General features: G+C 35.4%; 1 protein-coding gene across 5 annotated transcripts in view; it reads left to right on the top strand.

Moving 5' to 3' along the window:
• DLC1 (DLC1 Rho GTPase activating protein) overlaps nucleotides 1-22,017 on the top strand; it is a 212,089-nt gene that overhangs the window by 83,804 nt on the left and 106,268 nt on the right. For 4 of the 5 annotated variants that reach the window (XM_086888499.1, XM_086888497.1, XM_023925165.2 and 1 more), the window contains one exon: nucleotides 931-964. In XM_086888499.1, coding sequence (XP_086744625.1) covers nucleotides 931-964 — 34 coding nt within the window. Of the gene's footprint in view, nucleotides 1-761; nucleotides 793-930; nucleotides 965-22,017 lie in introns of those variants that run through there. The other variant, XM_086888500.1, reaches the window with a different exon arrangement.

Below are 22,017 nucleotides of genomic sequence, written 5' to 3'. Positions count from 1 at the left end.
TAAATTTTCAAACTCTTTTTTGAGAAATTCAATAGCAAGTCTGAAGCTGCTTGTTTTGTTTCTGTCCATCCCCCTTTTCCTTTTTCTTTGAATCTGTAGCAGGAAAATCTGCTGAATAAAGGCTAGACTAACACAAGATAAAAGGAGTTAACATTGATACCTTAATTCATGTGGCAGTTCATGCATGTGCTTGCATTGCATACCCAATCCAATTTCTCATCCAGCCTTTCTTGCCTGTATCCTAAGTGCACATTTTAAAATTCTTTTTATATATTTCACATATAAATTTCACTTTATAATCTATAACCTCATTTTTTAGGGAAAACGCACTCAGAAAGTGTATTTAGTCTGAACTATATTAGTCTGAAAGAAAAGCATTTTATGAAGAAAAAAATTGCATCAATTTCAAAAAAGGAAGTCTTGGACAATTTTCCTGGTCCAGAAACAATTACAGCCAGTAAGAAAACAATTCTATTACTTGTCTCTAAAAATTTATATAAAAAGTAAGAAACTGGTGTATTATAGAACAGCACATATTTGAGCCTACAGAAGAAAGATTTGGCTTTTTAGTCTAATCCTAAACCACACAGATTTTGTCTTCCTCCCTCAAAATTATTAAGCAATTTCCCAGTGGAATTTTGTGATCATGTGTTCAAGAATGATTTCAAAATGTAATCATAGGATATCTTATTAACTCCATCTCCTCCCTTCTCTCCTTGCTCTTTCTAATGGTAATTAGTTTCACAATAAGGCACCCAAAGGGAACTCTTTCTCTCCAGAGTGCTTAACACGGTGAGACCTCAGTTTTTTCCAGGTCTTCTAGACACTCACAGAGTTTACCGCAGGATTTCATAATGTTTCCCTAATATTGCTGGTATCCCCTAAATAGTCCCTAAACTTTTTTAATAGTGGTATTTCTTTTTCTTTCAGGCTATGCCAGTTATTTCAGAGAAGGAGAAGGCTGGTGAGTAAATATTTACTCATTTTCTCATTTCCTTGTTGTATTTGTTTTTGGAATACGGTATTACTTAACTAAGTGATAAAAGACAGGATTCAACTGTGGGCTTTCAAAGGTATAGGATTACAGACCTGACCAATATCTGTGTAAAGGCTATGTGTTGTTTCCTGAATAGGGTAATTTCTCTTTCTAAAAAGTAGTCCAGTTTTCTGTGTCATATTAATAAGGATGTTTGAAACTGTCCTACAAAATTGAATTGCAGCTGCTCCTTACACATCAGTACGCCTGTAGTTACTAACTTGTTATTTAGTGTTAACATGTATTATGATTTATTAGATGTCTCAATTAACAAACATGCATACAAATGGGTTTTCTCAAGTCAGTGGAATTTGACTTTTGACTTGGGGTAAACTTTACTGTCTATCTTTAAATATGGCAAGAAATTTCAGTTACCTGGAGTATTTCACTGGAGATAATAACATTTGTTTTGGCTAAGTACTTCTAGAGCATTGAAAAATTGCTTTTTTGTTCTTTTCTCTTATGTGTGCCCCCTGAACACTATATGTGCTTTGGTGTTTGTATGTGGAATCTATTGCCTGCTATAGACAACAGTCAAATTGGTATATTTTTGTGATAAGCACTAGGGAACACCCACCCCATCAGCACTATCACTCTCAAGAATGTCTGTTGGTTGCTCATCTTTTCATTGATAATTTGCTATTGTACTTTGAATACAGATTGAAAAATATCTCAAAATATCCAAATGCTACCTGGCATTGAGATTTATGTCTGATTTTTATTGGTGATGTTTTCTTGCATTACCCTGGTTCAGATTGTTTCTTTTCTTTTGCTTATTAAAGGAGAGGAATAGGGTAAAAAATGTTTCAGGGAAAATCCGCAGTAACAGTTGGTACTGCAGAAGCTAGGGAGCTGTCTGCTCAAGATGTTGCTACTTTAGCTGTTGAAGTTCAAAAATAATTCCAAAACTCTGACCCATATTTAAAAGATTTTTCTTCATAGATTTCACAGGCAGCATAATTTGTTGTTTCTTTTTCTTAGATTGTTCATATTTTGCCACATCTTCTAAACTATGCCAAAACATGCAAACTGATTATGACTGGCCATACGATTTTCAGCTAATTTCATATAAAACTCAAAGATCTATGCTTACTTCTTTGATGCCAAAACTACCTATCATGTCAGTGTTGGTAATGGTATAAAATGAATGTATTTCTGACATACACTTTATAACCTGTGTATATGCATATGAGCCTCTTTCTTCTTTTTGGTCAGACTTCTGTGCAATGTTTTCCTGTGGACAGTATTATATTTAATATTACAAATATTTAGTGAAAGTTCATGCCACAATGAAGTCGGTTTGCTGACATGCATGTGCACATGAGCACAAGCTAGACTGAGAATGAATATGTGGTTGCCTTTTAATCAACCCTGGCTTTAACTCTACAGCTCAGGAGTTCCTGAGGTTATGATGGCTTATTTTGCAATATTAAGAATTCATGAGGGAAATGATTATTAAGATCAGGCCTAATAACTTGGTTCAAGGGGCAGTGAGTGTTATTTTAGTTAAGCACAATTGGATTTTGATTTAGACAGTCAGATCCCATGCTTTGCAAGGTAACTCACCTGTGTTTGATCATTGCTGCTTTCACTTCAAAAGAATGATATTACCTATAACTATGAATGACAAAGACATAGCTAAGATGTGAAAGCCTTCAAAATAATATATTTGCTTGTCTGCTGTAAGAGAACAAAATAAATTCTAATTTTGATATTTATTTGGAAATACCAACAATCTAAAATTTTCTAGTTTATATTATCACAACCAAACTAAAGTGTATTACAAAATATTACAGAACAAAAAGAAGTTGTTTATTTTATTGCTGGCAAAGCTAATAACATCATAGTTAAAGAGACTGAATGGCATTGTATTACAATTAGATAGAAATGCATTCAAAATTCCTAGTGAATCATCTTTTCTTATTTTGAGAATTTGAACTAATATTCTCTTGTAAGTCCCTCTTTTCTACTTACTACTGTTTGATTCCATCTGGGACTGGAATAAAAAATACAAAAGAGTAGAAAGGCTGTTATCTCAATATTTCTGGTTTAGAAATTTTATATATACAGAAATAAAACCCTGTTTTAACAAGACTTGCTATTCTGTAGACTCCACCTTGATATTTTCAAATGTTTTTCCTGTAGGGAATCAAACATTTAGATCCTTAAATGGGCTAAGCTGCCTAAGCAGTTTAGATGTCCACACATTACTGTTTATGTTTATAGGATTTTTAATCCTTGAAATTAAATATTTTTTTCAATTTTATGTATTTTCCAACATGCAGTAAATTTTGACATCGAACACAAACTCCATAAGATGGAGTACTTATTAAAAATAAAAAAAGTACCACTTTTAGATTTGGAGTAAAGCCAAACATCTGAAAACATTGTTGCTTTTGTCAATTAATGTGTCAAGAGTTGCATAACAAATTTATTTTTTTTTAATAGTGGAAAGCACAGTAAAACATGCAATTGCAAAGTGCCTGTGGCAAAAATCTATAAATGATCAGTATATTGAGCAGAACATTGGTCATGCCTAAACATATACACGATTGCTTCCACTTGTGTGAATTAGGGCATTGCAAATGATGTACTGTGGCATCAGCTGTTTCTGAGTAATGCATTTTTAAGAAGTCACAATATTGTTGACATTTCTGGCAATGTTGAAAAAAATCTTTCAAAATATTATTTTGAGGTAGAAGTTAAGATCAAGCAGTATGCACAGTCAGAGAAAATGGTGGCTCAAGCCAAGAGATGACTCAGGACTAGTAATGTTGGCATGTACATTGAGAATGCAAGCCAAAAAACCAGATTCAGAACACTATTTTTCAGATTCATCTGTTTTTCTTTTGAGTAAATTACATATTTGTATGCCTTTACTTACCTTGATGACTGTTGTGATTTATATTCTCAAATTCTGTCCAAAAACTATGAAGAAATTTGGAGGATGGAGAATTTAGCACTCCTATCAATAATGGAGGCATCTGTGTCAGGGTTTGTAGTGTTGACTCCATTTATAGTCTAAAAATAATCATCATCTGAATCTTTGGTTCACATGGCTGAATATCAGCATCTGTTTTACTGATGTGAATCACATCTGAGACTTCATGAATGGTATTGGTTAACTCTCCATTAACTGTAGACTCAGGATGGCTCCTGACACAGATACCAATATTCAGTACAATGAATCCACTGTGAGCTTCCTAATTCAGGGCTAACTTCTGTTTCTGGAGCAGTGTTGCGAAAACAAAGGTGAAATGACTTTAAGCCAATATTAGAATTATTGCTTAAGTCTCTTTGTGTACCTGCTTTGTGGCTTCCCAATTTATCCTCAAATATTTGTAGGGAATAGTGAACTATGTGACTTAGAAACATTGCTACGACAGAGCCAGTGGGAGAGGTAGAGAAAATATCCACATCTGGTTAGACTAGCACAGCTTATTTCTCTTGAGGTGATGGAACTATGTGCTATCAATAAACAGGGCAGAAGGTTTAGTCTAGCCCTAAACAAATTTTAAATAAATATTAACACCATTGGTCCATGATGTTCAGCATTATAATAAATATTTTTTTGCTTGAGCATACATTTAGAATATTTGCTGCTCTAAAAGGAAAGAAAGTTCTTTTAAGTGAGAATAGCAATTGGATGTGCTTTTGAGTTTTTATTATTCTATCAAAATATTCCCTTGTGCTTTAAAAATATACTGTGGGAAAAGTGCATAGCCTCTTTGGGTAAATTTCAGTATTCTCTCTAACTAGTAGGTTAGAAAGATCTACTTCAGCAGAAATAAAAGTGTCAGACTCATATGTAGGAGTGGAGATTTGCTAGCCCATTTCTAATGTGTTTTGATGATCAGCAAGCCAACAAGAGGATAAAACATGAAGCACAGTAAAAAAATAGCAGCATCAGTGGATCTCTGGCCAGCATACATTTGAAAGCTCCCCAGTTTTGTCAGTATTACATTATGGGCCTAGCAGTGAACAACTCTTTTTTTTTCCCTGCATCTAATCTAGATTTCTGGCAAAGACACTTTAATAAAGTACAGGTTCTATTCTCCTTGGGTGTTAATTTTCCTGGTTGTCTTTTGATTCAGAAGGAAGGCAAAGAGATGATTAAGAGACCTTAATGGCAGGGTTTTTCCTCTCACAGGCTCTAATTGTCAGTGTCAGGCAGCAGAGGACACTTGGTGCTCAGCCCCATGGTGAGATGAGCTGCAGAACAGGAGGTGATGGAGTGATGACAAGGTGGGTCAGGCTGCCTGTGAGAACTCACAGCAGGAGGACCTGGAAAATCCAGTGCAACAGGTTCACTGTCATATAACAAGGCACATAAAAGCCCAACTGCTCAGCTCATTAGGTAGAGGTCTTTTCATTCCATTTAACTTAACCACAGCTCTTATCAAAGAGGAAAAAAATACAGTCTTCACTAGATTTGACAAACATATTCTAGATCCAGAGAAAGCAATTCTTTCTATGAGCAGCACATATGGATGCCCTGTTTTCATAAAGTCATTAAGGGTTTATGCATATATATATAAGTTGTTTTGAGCCTAGAGCAAACATTTAAAAATTCAATTTGGCTACAAGATATCAATTTCCACATAAACTGGAGAGAAATACAAGGTAATTGGCACAGTTACTAGTTTCTGGCTGCCTTACAAAAACTCTAGCCAGTATTGTAGAATAAACTAGGCAAAATGAATTATCAATTGTTCCATTTAGCAAATGTTTTATCTGATTTTAGTAGAAGTCTTACTAGAGTTTTTCTGAGACCTTAGTATGAAGTACTAATTTCTAGTTAGGTAATCCTTCTTTATTGTCAGTGTTGCAAGAGTTATAAAACTTGGTGTTTGTTTTCTAAATAACAGTGTCAGGTGAGCACTCATACAATCTGTCATACTGGAAAACAGTTAGAGAAGCTCTGCCAGAAAATGCATGGATGGCTGCCAAGCACTAATAGATGTTAATAGATATATTTTTATCCACTGCTATTCATTTCATTACTAGCAAAAATGGTGATGCCAATAGATACTGAAAGCTGACCCCTCATGCTAAGATTCCTAATCATTTTTGGTTGTTTGGTTTTCTTTATTTTTGTTAAAATGCCATAAAATAGCTGATGTCAGGATTTTTGGTATTTGATTTTTAGTGGCTTATTAACCACACACTAGTGTAGTTGTTCTTCTGAATAAATTACTTCACTTTTAAAATTCACACCATATTCACTGTAGGCATGTGGACATAAACACACAAACTTTAAAATCCGCATAGCACTGTGTGAAGCCAAAGGTGCTGTTGCCATTTTATTTATGTTTTGGAGGAAACAGGAGGCCTTAGGACTGCAGCTTTCATATAAAAATCCCTTTTAAACCATGATAAATGCATTAGAAGCAGAATGATGCTTAGAACTCCTCATGATTGACTCTAGTGTATTCCCTTTGCTGGTCTTGAAGAGTGAGTGGTAGGGCCAGGTAGTGTCAATGTGTTCTGAGGGGAGCCAGTGAAAAGAAAGCTGTGTACCACTGGAGAAGGACACAAAAGTTCAGGTACCAGCCTGGACAGGAAAACAGATGTTTTATGGAAGGCTAAAATAATTTCCATTAAAAAAGTTTTATAATGACTAAATACATCTGTGGCATCTGGGAACTAGCAGAACCTGTTGTGCATATAATTCCTTAGTCAGCTTCTATTTTCTTTCTCCACCTGCTTTGTGGAGAAAATATGGGCCATTAGTATGGACCTGCTTTTACATTTTTGGAAGAGTTTCTTAAATCAAAATAAGCTGCTGTTAACTTCAAAGGAGTTTAATTTTGTCCATATTTTTAATATAACCTCATTTATTCACATCTTTGAATGCTTAGATAAAGAGGCCTAACTGAATTATTTCAGATTAATAACAAGCATAGGTCATTATTTTTACGTTGTATTATACATACATATACTTTATCATACACTTCAGGGTTTTTTTAGTTGTAATATCTTTCTAGACTCCTTGATGATTTCATTAATTGTGGAAACAACTTTAAATATTTCTTTGATAAATATTCAAATGTCATTTTTTAATTTGAGAGGAGATAAGCAGTGCCCAAGTGCCTTATATTCCTGTGGTGAGCAATCAAATTTTGATTTCTCTGCCAGTTTAATGTGTTTTCTTAAGTACTAAAATTACCTTGTTCAAATCAAGATAGTTCCCTGATAGGAATAAAACTTTATACAATACCAGCTGAGTGCTTACTGCTCCAAGCCATCACACTAAATCTTTCAAACCAATCTGTTTCTAAGGCAACACACGCTTTCCTATTTAAGGCAAGATGTTTTTATCACAGAAATTGTGTGATTATAAAAAAAAAACCCAAGCATTAGCATTGAATTATTTTAAAGATATTTGATATTAATATTATTTCATCACAGACTGATAAATTGTAAGAACATGTAACAGACTTCATTACCTATTGGTGAAATACAGTTAAACAAAGAATAACTCTCTTCAAGGAGACCTTTGGAGCTTTTTTTTTTCTCCAACTTTCTGTTCAAGCAGGCCAGCCCTGAGTTCAGACAAGACTGCTCAAGTCTTTGTCCAGGCCAGTTTTGAAAACTTCCAAGAACAGAGCCCGTGCAACCTCTGTAGGCTACATCCTCCACTGCTGTCTTGTCTCCACAGAGGAGACATTTTCCTGTTGTCCAACCTGATCCTTTCTGGTTTCAGCTTATGCCTTTTGTCTCTTTTGTTGTCATCCTCACATGCACAATATGAGGAGCCCAGCTCCACCTGCTTGTTGCCCTACTGTGAAGTCTTGGGGAGCTGCTGGCACGAGCCCAAAAGCCATCTCTGCAGGCTGAACAAGTCCTGCAGCCCCAGCTCACAGGCCAAGTGATCCAGACCCTGGCACACTTAGTGGCCATCCCCTGCACGTCCCTTTGATCAATGTCTTTCTTGTAGTGGGAGGATCCTGAAACTGAACTCACCCTTGCAGATGTGGTCTCACAAGCACTGCCTAGAGAGGGACAATCCCTTCCCTCCACCTACAGGCCATGCTTTTATTGATCCATCCCGGGCTGCTGCCAGCTCATTTTACTGCCAGGGCATGCTGCTGGCTCATGTGCAGCTCACTGTCTGCCAGCACCCCAGGGCCTTTTCCATAGAGCTGCTCTCCAGCTAGTTTTATAATTTATTTATCCACCTTTACAGACTATAAAAACCTGACTTCTGAACAAAAATATTGTGGAAATTGTGTGCTTTGTTGTCAAAACAGAAAATAGAGCAGGAGATCTACAAATTTGTTACTTTCAGCCAATTAAATTTTGTATTACATTATAAGTAATTACAATATGTTCAGATTTTAGAACGCCACCAAACAGACTGTAAAATGGCACTCAGTATATTCTGGCTAGTGTCATATAATTAATTTTAATCAAGTGGCTTCTGAGTATAAAGTTAGGTATCAGTTACACAGTGACTTGGTAGCATTTATATTACCCAGGCCACATTGTAGTCTCATTCTGAATTGGACATCAGAAACATTCTAAAAGACATAGTCCCTGACTAAAAATAACTTTTAAATCAAATCAGACATGATCAAGTTCTTTCTTTCCTTTTCTGGTTATAACAAGAGTAAAAGGGAATGGTGATAACCAATTAATCAAGTTATTTCTAGGATAATTTTCTTCAGACTGAGTTCATGACAAAGACATGTGTTGATTAAAATGAAATATAAACTAGTTCACTTGGTCCTAACTGATACTGACATGCAGTCATTAGGTCATGGTTTCCAAAGTAATGATATGACTGCTGATTTGGAAGAGAGGTGATGGTCTTTTTCAGTGTCCAGAAATAGAGGCAGCTTCTGAAAAGCTGAAGTGCCTATAGCCAAATTTTAAAATTAACTTTGACTACATTTTGATAGTTATTTAGGTACCTGAATTTAAAAAATAAGCTCACTGTGACACCTGCTAATTTTGCACCATTTCCCTGTCAAGGTTACTTCTGGGCAGTAAAGCTTGCACATGGCACAAAATTATGATGATACCTAGACAATTCTGAAAAATTTAAGATTCTCTTCTCTGCTTCTTTGGGTTCCTAGATAACATTCAAAACATCTGGAATATATTATGCATCTCTGTTCATATTTAAAATAGGGCTTGAGCTGCTGAATTGTTTCAGCCGTTGTTGAAGATGAACCAAAAAGAACTTGAACATTTTAAACCGTGCTTAATACGAACAGCTTAGAATACTTAATTTTAAGAGTGACAAGATAACCTCTTTTTGCATCTGTTAAAACAGAAGGAAAGAAGTGGTTTCAGTCCCAAATCACTAGAACATGAGCTTGTTTTTTGCTGCTTATACATTTGAGGTACTTACATGCTCAATTTAATAATAACTTTTAATAAAAAGTTGCTATTCAAAAATTCTTAGGGAAAAGAGAGATCTTTGATGTTTGATGAGAAGACATGATTATTTATCTGTGATTCTGTGAGATGATTATTTACATTTCTCTAAGGACATTCTGAAAACTCAGGTGAGAGACAACCAAAATCACACTTTGTGTTAGGCACACCTGCAGGCAAAGTGTCTTCCTGGTGCAGAACCGTTTTTCAGAATTTTCAAAAAAAAGTATTTTTCATCATCCTGAATATTTTAAATAGGTTGTGGTATCTAGTCATCAAGTTTAACCATTTTTTCAACTCTTATCTCCAAATACTCTTGTAAAATTAGATTGCTTTTGCACATATCAGGAAATGGCAATGGAATCAAATGCTGATTCTCTAACATGTGGTAAATGCTCATGATCTTTAAAATGCACCAATGTACAATTCTTATATGCAAAGTCAGTCACTTGCCTCATGCTTTATTACCTCTGTCAATCTATCTCTGTGTTAATTTTGACTGTTACTGAATTTCCTCTTCATGACATTTTAGGAAATAACCAGATAACTTGGTTGCTTAATTTATAAGTATTAGAAATAAAGAAGTAACTGAAAAAAAGTTTATTGATGGAAAAAACTGCCAAATGATTTTTAAACTATAAATCTGCAGACAACCTTTCTAGTCACATGAGTTTGGACTAAGCTTAGAAGTTGAAATTTTCTACATCCCAGTCGAAAATGATTTCTCTAAAAGTTTTTCCATGCAAATATTCTCTTTAATTCACTTATTAATTAACTCACATCCCAGTCTATTCTGGATTGAGTTGCACCTGCTGCTGTATGTTGGCCTAAAAGAAGAGGAAATATTTGGTAACTAATTTCAGAGTGTTAGCCTGGTATGTCACATCTCAGTAGCTGCCTATGAGCAGAATTGAAAGGCAAAGAGGAAAGTAATCATGAATTATAATACATATTAAAATACATACTTGAAATTAGAGAAGAGCAGTTGAAATATCTCTTGAAAGGCAAGAAAAAGAGTTAAGTAAACCACAACATCCTTTAAGCAGGTGTCAAATTTACAGTGTTATCCTGGAATGTGTTTTCATATTGCAAGAAAAACAAAGACAGACTTCAGTCAAGGATTCATCTGTCGATGGGTAAACACAGAGTACTGTTTACAGAACAACCCATCCATACACGAGAAAGATTTTTCTTATGTAGTTATCATGGGAGCCTCTCAAAACAGGGGTGAAACTGCAGAATGCTCAGAGAATGCCAAGGCTTTGCTTTGGTGGTAATAGCACACACTAACTCTTCTAGTGGGAAAACATTTCTTGTGTCAGCACAAGTCTCAGATCCACATTTGTAACTCATATACCTGGTCTGGTACAACTTTAGCATGTGTATCAGGTTAATCAATTTTATCAGGTATAAATCATCGTTTTCAGTGAATTTGGAAAATGAAATCTATATAGTTTTCCTAAAATTTCCTTCCCCTTTTTAGATCTCAGACTAGTGCCTTTTATACAGACTGCCCTTAGGATTTAAGTCTGGCCCTGTGTCTTGGACCATGGATCCTGCCTAGCATTTGTAGGAAAAATGTATTTTAGCAGCCATTCAATGAGCTGCAGGATCAGACAATAACAATGGATTATGGAGGACACTGTTCCTGGCAAACTAGTTAGAGTAGGATTTTCCTCTCCTGGCTTGGAAGTGGTACTGGCTTTTTCAGTCACTGATTTAATACCTGCCACTCCTTTCAACAGTTAGTTTTTGCACCTCATCTTTTTTGTCTCCCAGTAAAATAGCTGTCCATGTTTGATCACTCTGTGTTGATAAACATTTGACTTTTATGTGCTTGTCTTTTCCTGTAAAAGAATGAGAGGACATCAAATAGAGGTGGCAGATTCAAAACAAACAGGGGGAAGCAATCTAGAACTGAGCTGTGGAGCTCCTCATCTCAGTAGATTGCCAATGCTAAAGTTGTACACAGCTTTAGAAAAAGACTAGACAAACTAGTAACAGAGAAATTAATTAGTATAACCCTTTCTTCAATAAAATTAATAAAAATTTTTACCAATTACTTTTGCAGGACTTACCCAAATCATAACCCTCTATATAATCAAAACTTGCCTAGAATGCCAAATTAGTAATGCAATGCATCCTCTAAATATTGAGTTCAGTTTTAATGGATCAAAACTGGTATTTTGTGGTAAAAGTATACTGAATATTCAGTCCTAATATGTACACTGAATATACTTTTATTGCATGGGTGTTTATTTTCTTTTTTAAGAGGCCTGGTTTCCCCTCAGGAAACAGTACCAATTATCCATCATCAAATTAAGAATCTTATATATTTTATACAGCAACAGCAAAAGATGTCCACATGTTAGGAAACCTTCTATCAAAAGCTAGAGTGATCTTAAAATTTGCAGAAAACCAATCAATGTTCAGAATAAACTAAGTCAATGCAATTCCTCAGCTTAATAAATAGCAAAGAGAAAAAAATATGTGTATCCCATAAGAATATAAAAACACAAAACAACCAAAGAACATACTAAAAACTGTAAAGATATATATGTATTATATACATTTATAAATATTACAGTTGTAATCGAAACTTGGCATCACTTTGTCTTTAATAAGGAAATGGAGTTGGAAATCTTACCAAGAAAGTATCCAATCTAAGAAGTTGCTACATGTATTAACTTTTGCAATACATTTCAAAGGCATTTCCAGAGAGGCAATGTATGCCACATTAGACAAACTAAGACAAATAAGAAACAGACATCTTTTCATAAAGCAAATCTAGATAAAAATCTTCAGCAAAGTAAATTGCATTTATTTATATTAAAAGACTGAGAGATAAGAAATGAGCCATGCTTTTTTTTTTCCCCTCAAAATACTCATTATAGCTTAAGTAAGTTAAGCTAACTCTACTGATCCATAGAAAAAAATTCCACATCTGGAAAATCTGCTGCATCTGTGTTGGTGTTTCATGCTTTTTTGGTGCTTTGCTCACCAGTTCCCATGACTCTGACTTAAACCTCTCCCTTATTTTCTTAAGAGCATTCCAATTCACCTAAAGATATAGTGATCATTTAATTTCCTGAGATATATTATTTAAGCTTCCTTACCTGTTTCCCTAAACAAAACAAAATAAATCCTAAAAAATAAAGTAACTTAAAAATAAAAGACAATGAATCTTTGTAGCATGCCTCAGTATGGACATTTATTTTAATAGATTGAAGTGAGATCAAGAATTTCAATTATCAAAGATAACAGAAAAGTAAATTTTTTTGTTGTTGTAGACTTCCATCTGGTTTTAGCAAATAGAAATAAATTTAGACACACACCAGCACCAAAATCCCCTATTTGCCATGAACCATTTGCAAGCAGCAAGCAATCTTCAGAATAAAATCTGAATTAATTATTGGCCAAATGCACACAGTGCAGACAACCAGAAAATAACTGCCTCCTGGATTCCCTTCTTGTTTCCTATATAGCGCTACACAATCACTTGCAAGTACTCCTTTCCCCTCTATTTAGAAATCCAAGACATAGATTTAGACATGTGATTATGACAGAAACAAAGTAGCACAACCAAAGTACTTCCAAAACTGAGATTTTTTTTTCTCTCTTAAAGGAGCTGTGGGCTGACTGACAAAGGTTTGTTTCATATGTATTGTCAGAAGAAGGTATGGGCTAAATAACCAAATAATTTGGAGTGCACACATCCAGCAATCAGTCCCCAAGGTTTAAAGGGCACCTGTTTCAAGAACACAATTACACAGCAGCATCTGAAAAATTAAATTAAACAAGACAAGGACTCAAGAACTGGCATAGAGTTACCCCAGCTCTTTAGTTACCATGCTTCCTGCTCTAGTTCTGGCCCATGATATCTAGTAGTTTTCTAGAAAAGACCCACAAATGCTTGGAGGATAAGACCCTGGAAGTGTTTGGAACCAACAGTGGCAGGAGATTCACTCTTACCGTCATTGAGCGGTCTTGATGAAAAACATCTAAGAGATTAATTCATTCTGAAATCCTTTGTCTACCAAGACTTCATGTTTACTCCTTGCTTAGAGGATTCAAACAAGAATTTATGAGCAAATCCTCCTCTCAGTGGAAAGATCTTTAGCCTCACGTGAAATACACCTCAGTGAGATTCTAGCGTAAGAATTTGAACTACTGCTTTCGCCTATCTCTTCTCTCTGCTTTCCCTCCTTCTGACAAACTGTCTTCAAGGTTTATATGTTTGAACTTTTCCTGCAAAGGAGATTTAGGAAATTAACTTTTTTTTTGTTTATAGACAACTGGATCTGATAACCGCACTTTTGCCTTTTAACTATTTACCTAACATGCAACAGTTACTAGTTCAGGAGGGGAAAAAAAGTAAAAACAGTGAGCCAGGAAATCAACTGTACTGTTGCCCTGTATAGCCACTCTAGTTGGTATACAGCAAAAAGTAGCTGGAAAGTGGATCAGAAATTACTTTCAGCCACTTCCCAAATGTCAGGGCAGGGTAATCCCTGGCATAACTGTAGAGAAAGGTGCGGCTGAATGTGCACTGGCAGGCATTAGCAGCTGTCCCAGATTATGCTCCCTGTCGAGCAGCTTTTTGTAGCAGAGATTGCTGCTCCAACACTCCCCCTCCTCCGAGGCAAACCTGTGGAATGGGCAGTCCTGCTGAGCCCTGCTTAGCACTTGTCGCTCATCTATCACTCCCAAACCATGCTGAGTTACTAGGAGGGGTAAGTGGAAGTCACTGTAGCCCTAATTATAGCCTGCATGCAAATTGTTATCCGCATGAATGCTCACTCTATCAGCAACCTAACAACAAGTTGATGGAACCTGAGAAAGCCAAACATGTGTGTGACAGAGAATAAAGACAATCAGGTACGGGGCTCCACATTAATTCAGTAGAAAACCACCCCACTTTTAACATCCCGACCCTATCAGCACTGAGTAAGCATCGCCTTACCAATGTCCTCACACAACAGGAGTCAGAATGGAATTTGCTTTTATTCCTAATGGACCTTTGAACAGCAGATCTCACTGATAAGAAGCAGAAGATTTCACTGCTTCAGTCAAGTGACTGTCAAGTGAACTCACAAGCATATTGCTTTCTTGAGCCTGCAGCAATTAGACACTCACCCATTCACAGAACCATCCCTAAAGAAACAAGAAAAGTGTGCTGTGTTCTCTGGTTTATGCTATAAATAGTAAAAATATTTTACCTTGTTAATATTATTATTTTACCAAGCCAGTTACCTTGATCAAGAAAAAGCTAATTCATATTCCCAGACATTAGAAATACCCCTAAGTCAATACAGAGACCATCAGCTGATCCTATATAACTGTAACTGAGGGATAAAATAATTTCAGAGGAACACTTATCACCAAACTGAAATTTAAAAGCTACCAAAATTTAAATAAAGGTTTATTCCTGAAGAGCATCCAAATAGATTATGGTAAGAAAATCAAGAAGCATATTTCTGTTCCTCAATGATGTTAGAAAATAGGTATACCACTATGATTAAACTGTCATCATTACTATAATACCTGATTATCCTTAACTGATTCTGAAAATGCAATACAGTGTTTTTACTTTCCTACTTTGCCTGCTCTGGATCTATTGAGAGACACACAGTGCCTAACTTGCACTTGCACTTGTCAAAGTCAAGTAAATCCTTCCACATCTAACCCTGAAAGGATGCACACTACTCTGTAGCTTAGGCTGCAGTGCTTCATGTTGAGGGCAGTAATAATTCATGAAGGAATACACTAAACCTTGTAGGTCACTGATTCATTTTTATTGAGACTTGGTTACGTTGCACCCTTCTAATTTATTCTGGATGTTTTGGGACTTTTTGGATTTAACACCCATATGAATTTCATAAAAGTAGGGACTTTGCTCCCATTTTCAACAATCAGGATTAAGTTGGACTCCAGTTCTCAGGCCCTTCAACTCTATTCTCCTCTACAAGCCATTCTCTCTTCACTGTCTTACCCCTAAGATCTCCTGGTAGGTTTTCCCAAGGAAGGCCTGTGCTGTTCCCAGCTTCCAGTTCCAAAGCTGACCCCAACTAGCTTGCCGGACTTGGACTGTGAAATCACATCTTCATCCTAAGGGACAGTTAATTCTTCTAGGATAGCTAAAGTTTGTAAGTGAACCAACCAGTTTTGCATAGTGTGTCAGGTATTTTTTAATAATATCCTTTTTAGTTAGCTTACACAGTAACAAAAATAACAAACCCAGCATTCTTTTTCTTGAATTACTTCCCTTACTTTTGTGATATATACCTCTGGCTTAACTCCAGTCATCTTGAATAGCTTAAGATCTTACTGTAGGTCATGTGTGTGTCACTTGAATAGGGGAGTCTTTCCAGCTCATTTTTCAGAGCATTTTCGTATTCACTAACACAACCATCAGACAGCAATGACTCAGTCTATGATAAACTGTCAAAGTAAGTTTGTCTCTACCATCTTCTGCTAAAGTTTGCTTGACACCTATTCAACAATTCATTTCATTCATAGTTTCTCTTTGATAAGTTTCCATTCCTTCAAGCCTTTTCCTCACAGCTAGGAAAGAAATCTAGTTCCCCTGGGGCTATTTGTCATAAACTCTCTGCCTGGCAAGGGCTGACCAGAAAGCATACTTAGAGTCTGAACCAGAGCCTGGAATGAAACTTCCTCATTCAGTAGCACCTACAAAGGCTCACAAGCACATTCCTCTGTAAGCATATATAGCACCAGTAGAGTCTACTAATTCTCATAAAGTTTATGTCTTGTATCACTTGTCTACCTTTCCTGTGTGTGTATTTTCATGATTCTTTTACCGTGTTCATTCAACATGCAACCAGATGAGCACACTTAATTATCTCCTATTTCATATGAAATAGCTTACTAATTGGAGAACATGTAGCTCTTCAGGGGGAGTTGAATACTTTTCTCCATATTCTTGGGATGTCTATTCTTCATTTTCCATCTCTTGGTGTTACAGCAATCATGTGTACTGTGTTCAGACACCTCTAGGAAGTCTGTCTACCTGAAATGTTGAGATAGGAATGTGAATCCCTAAAAGTTGTACTAATTGTTTAGCTATACATCTCAATGTGGATTTGTGTGCAAATGCATGCTGTCAGTTTTAAAATGGAATGTATAATCTGGCTTATGGTTCGAGCAATAATTTCTGAGTTTCATTATGCATGAATCTGCTATGTTTGCAAAATATATATATCCCTCTTCATGTATTCAGTGGGCCAGACTGTGATTCACCTTAGCAGAAATAGAGTGAAAGTTGTATCTGCCTGAAAGAGAGCTTTGTTTCGAAGGTGAGTCATAGTGTTGCATCCCCAACTTTATTTCACTGCCTTCTAAGTTCAGGAATTCAACCATTTGCTGTAAACTGGATCATTGAAATGATTCATATTAGGTCTATTTTTTACCCTATGTTGTTTTAATGAGTTGACTTTCGGCAAGCTGTGCAAACAGTTGCCCCTGTACCATATGAGAAGACAGTGTGGTGCAATAAGGGACACAGAGAAAAATACTTTGAAGAATGAAATATTTCTTGCAGCAGCCTTCTGCTGCGTACTTGGGAAGTGCCTTAAAGAGGCTGCAGAAGACTTGGAGAGACATAAAGAATTTTGTATAGAAAATGTATTTAAATACTAAAATACACAATTCTAACTGACCAAGAATTAGGACTATGTGGCTACACAGTCATTCAGATGATACTACAACAGCCTCTGTTATTTAATAGAAACGACAGAGTCCCTTCAGAAATTTGAGACTGTTACAGACTGTCTTCTGCAGACTAAACATCTCCTCTTCTCCCTTCATGTTTGCTGTGCTGGTGTATATGAGCTGCACACACATCCTCATCTGGACTCTTGGCACATCTGACTTGCCTCTGCTCCACTGCCTTTTGTGACTCTCCAACCTGTACAGTGCCCATTGCATTGGTCCCCTAATCTGTTCCAGCTGAACTGATTTTTCCATCAATCCTTTAGCATTATTAAAATTATGTCACACATTCACAATCAAACCATGTCTCTACAAAGACTGTTGATACATTACCATGCTCTAGTCCTTCCTCTTCTTGCTAAGGGCTACCATTGCTAACAGAGGTCCCCACCATTAACATCTTTTATTTCTTATCAGGCATATAAAGATCATGACACCTTGGTGCAGAGAGTGTGCCCTGCTAGGCACTGTAAAAGCAGTGCGTGTTTACAGTAACACTAGACAGTTTCAGAATAAGTCAGCATTTTTTTCTAACAGGAATCCAGCACATTGATGTTCAGGCAAGGAGGAGCAGAGTGGACCTAAGGTCAGCATGTGCTTGTTGTTAATGCACAGTTCAGTTTTTTGTTTTCAAGCTTCAGCCCCACACTTACCTGGCTTTTTTTGAGCTTCCTTGCTTGGTAGATGTTAGGAGTTAACAGCTGGTCTCTCCTTATTTTTCTGAGAGCTCATTTCATGGTGTTGTCATTGATAAAATAAATATAGTAATTGCAAAGGTTTGCATGACATTTTCTGAGTTCCATGGATTCACTGATGTCTTCACAAACCATGTACAACAATGTGATGAAGTCCATTTTTCCATAAAAGGGTATGGAAACATCAAACCTGCAACAGATTATGAAGTTTTACAGCTAGCATGAAGTTAGACCCGACAAGTGAGCAAGGCATTTATGGAAGACATTACAATGTTTTAAAAAATTGATGCAATCTAGACTTCCTTGGTCAAATAGAAAAGATTTCTTTTGGATATACTTCCATTTACTTCATATTGCCTCTTAGAGAGAAAACCCATATCTACTGAGGACCAAAATATGCTGTGGATTTTGGTGAACTATGAATGTTTAATACCTCATAGGTAGAGTAGCTATGACACCTGAATACTGACCTTGTTTTGGTTGATGATCAGTAGTACTTTACTGAAATATTGTACAAAGTGCATGGGCACAGAAGTACATATGAAGGTCGATTAAATTAGAGTGAAAACAATTTTTCTGTAGTCTTCTCATCTCCAAGGCATGGTAAGCTTTAAAAATGGCATTATTCCTCTAGATGAAGACTAATAAAAGGTGCTTAAGCTTTGAAGGTCAAACTCTAAAATCTAATTTATTTTTGATCTGAAATAATTTTCTGTATCTGTTGAGGAAGTATTTAAGAATTTTCTTGAAATGTATTTTAAATTATACATTATTATTAATCCTAGGTATTAGAATTTATTTTTTAGCAATTTGGTTGTCCAGATGCTGAAACCTTACAGTTCTTACATAGAGAAGGAGGTTTTCAGCATCAAATAACTAGGTTAATTAGGTTGAAATGAGGTTAATTAGTAACTGAATCTAATCCTATTAATTGAAATTCAGAGCCGTCATGACTTGATAGGGACAGAACTTTTCAAAGCTTAATATTGAAGTACTTATATTAAAACCTGGGGTTTAGTTGTCCCTTTGGTTTTTCTTATGCATTTTGATATATGGTTAAGATTTAAGCCTTGACCTTTTGAAATATATTTGTTTTATTCCTGACTTTTATAAGCAGTTATCCCAGTTCAAATTTTTTATCAGTACACTGACAGCTGCTCACTTCAAATTTCAAACAGTCTATAATCAGTCTTTTAAAAAAAGTACATTGAGAATAGAAGGGTATTCTTGCACGTTGTTCAATAATACATTTTCTCTTATAACTCTTTGTGGAAGTTTTAACTGAGTGTAAAGAAATATTCAATGCCTTCATACACAATTTTTCTAGTAATTGACTATAGGGTAGTAAGTTTGGATTGAAAAAAATTAGCAACATCTAAGTTTTGTCATTTAAACATGCCATCATTTTATTTCATCTTCTGAAAAATGTTATTGTTTCTCCTTATTTTGGTTCCTTATACATAAAGTGTTATAGAGCACCACTGACATTCAAAAATATCTGGATATCTTTCAAATGTCTCCTAAAGACACACTTTTTCTATATGCCTTCAGAAAGTTGCCAGTATCAGCAAACAGGGCTGAGCTGATTTAAATCATGGAAAAAAAAAATCCAATGATGTTTTAATTAAACTTTCAGTTACAAGTGAAGTTTTGATATGACAAATGTCGTGAATGTCTGAACTTGTCTGAATAGCGGGTCCTTTTTCACAGGGAAGAGGTAGCAGGTTATCAAGGAACATCAAAACATTCTGAGCAAAGCAAACCTACTTTCAGGAGAGGTTCTTTATAAAAAAGTTTTGTACTGTGGTACTGATATAGGCCTCCTCTAATATTATGTATGCTCATTTGTCATATTATATCTCTTTTTCTCATTTTTTAATCTTTGTAGTTTCTATGTTTAAATATATACTACATCGAGAATTTGCACAACAGCTGATAGATGTGTCATTTTTTATGTTTTATGTAAATGTTTACATAAATGTTTTACATTTGGACAGGGTTTTCTCCTTTGTACACATATATTTTTTTGTCCATACATAAGCTCCACAGATTAATTAGCCTTAGTTTTGGAGGAAAAACATACACAAACACAATACACTCCCCAATACCGAGTCAGTGTTTTGAGACCTTGTGCCTATTTAAAACATGTCCACACTCTCCTTGATGTGCTCATGCTTTAAATACTTTTTAGCTCTTATCATTGCTCTTCCCTTGCATTGTGAGCTGTCATTTGGCTGAGCAGAAGAGGTTTTCATCTTTTCTGGTGAATCCCTCTCTAGCCCCTTAATCATTTTTGTTGCTGTTATATGTATTCATTCAAAACTTATTGACACCTTTGTGGTACTGGAGAGACTAAAACTACATGCTGCATGAGAAGCAATTAATTTGTGCCAGAGTATGTCTGGTTCTTCTTTATGGAAATATTGAGAAAGTACATAATAGCTATTTTTCTAATAGAGATGCACAAAAAATTATGATGGAAGCTTCAGAAATAATAAAGAAGAAATTACATATATTTTACTACACTTCTCAGTCAAACATTTGACATTATCCTTTCACTATTACTTCAATACCTTATTTTTAATAAATATCCCTTTAAAATATTAGTTTAACCTATCAACCTCAGGTGTAAGCCTTGTTTTCTTGTCTGTTTTCTTCCTTAACTTCTTTGGGAGTGCTTTATTCCCTTCCTCCAAATACCACATTTTTCCAAGGAATTTCTACATCATCTACTCATAAATATGAAGTAACTTCTCTTATATTTCACCAGGTCTTTCATTGCTCCCCTCCCGCTTCTGCTATGAAGCACTTAAAGAAACACTTGTACTTACTTGATTCTAGTGCACATCAAGATTTGTAAGGTGTTTTTCCATGTACATGTTGTAGCTGCTATTTTAAATACATTTTTTCAAGGCCTAATTTGGAATCTTTCAGAGCCATTAATATCTTTCATTGAGCCTGAGTACAAGACTCATATTTTCTATTTTATTTTAGAATTATAGAAATTCACTATTGCAATGATGTCTCTAAAAACTTTAAGCTTACGGAAGGTAGAGAGAATTTTAAGTTCTCCTATGTAACCCACCTCACTGTCTAAATATCTTTTTAACAAGAAATGACAAAAGTATAATCAGAATGAAGGAGAGCAGAGCAGATAATTTTCATCATATGGAGATACAACCATATCCATCTATTTTCAAAATTATTTGACAGTAGAAAAATATTAGGTCACATTAATATAGTATAATTAAAAATATTAGTTCACATTTTCACCTTGCTTTCAAGACTGTGAAGTGTACAGTTTGCTAAATATATACTTATAAAATGGCCTACTAAAATAATTTAGGGGAACATGCCAGCCAATAACTAGTCTTGGGACATAAATGTTAGGCTAAATACTGCTATATGCTGTTAAACTTCTTTTCCCAAATCATCCAGCCCAAGCTCACTCTTTTTCCACAGCCAGCCTTCAAATACAGGTGTCATAACCTGAACTCTAAGAGAAGATTTTCCAAGCACTGCAGTGGGTCTCCAGAGGGCAGATATGTCATGGCTGAAAACAGATGCCAGCAGGAACAGCAAATTTCATGCAGAAGCAATTTTGGATGATTAGCTGTGAAATAAATTAAGTAAAGATATGGAGAAATCCAGTTCATAGAATAGCAAACCAGTGTCTTATTAAAACCTCATTTAATGGTGTTGCTAACTACATGGAATAAATATGAAACATTAACATCTAATAATAACTTTAGCTAGAGTTCTAGATTTCTTTTGTACATTTTTACAGTATGCTGTCTACATTCAGTGTTCACAAAGACTTTATTATGGAAAACAGAATGTATGTTTCTGTTGAGATGATGATTACTTTAATCTTCCAAATAATTATATTTGACACAGTCCCCGTAAAGCTTCAACTTGCATCTGTGATACATTAAACTTATAAAAAGTAAAGCAAAATATTAGATCCTTTATCTTTTAAAGTTTAGGCATTAGAACATGTAGTCAGTAAGATTTCAGTTCAAATAACAAACCCCAGAAGAAAGATATCCTACAAAATTGCATGAAACACTTGGAAAAATCATGGGTTTGCTTTTTGATTTTTTCTTTTTTTAGGAAAAAGTAATTTAATAGTAGCCAGTGTTGTGGGAAAAAAAAAAAAGTTCAGGGCAG

This window comes from Cyanistes caeruleus, chromosome 5 (assembly GCF_971803275.1).
Source record: "Cyanistes caeruleus chromosome 5, bCyaCae1.hap1.1, whole genome shotgun sequence".
NCBI lineage: Eukaryota > Metazoa > Chordata > Aves > Passeriformes > Paridae > Cyanistes > Cyanistes caeruleus.
Note: the sequence above shows the minus strand (reverse complement) of the source record. Positions and strands in the feature narration are given on the sequence as shown.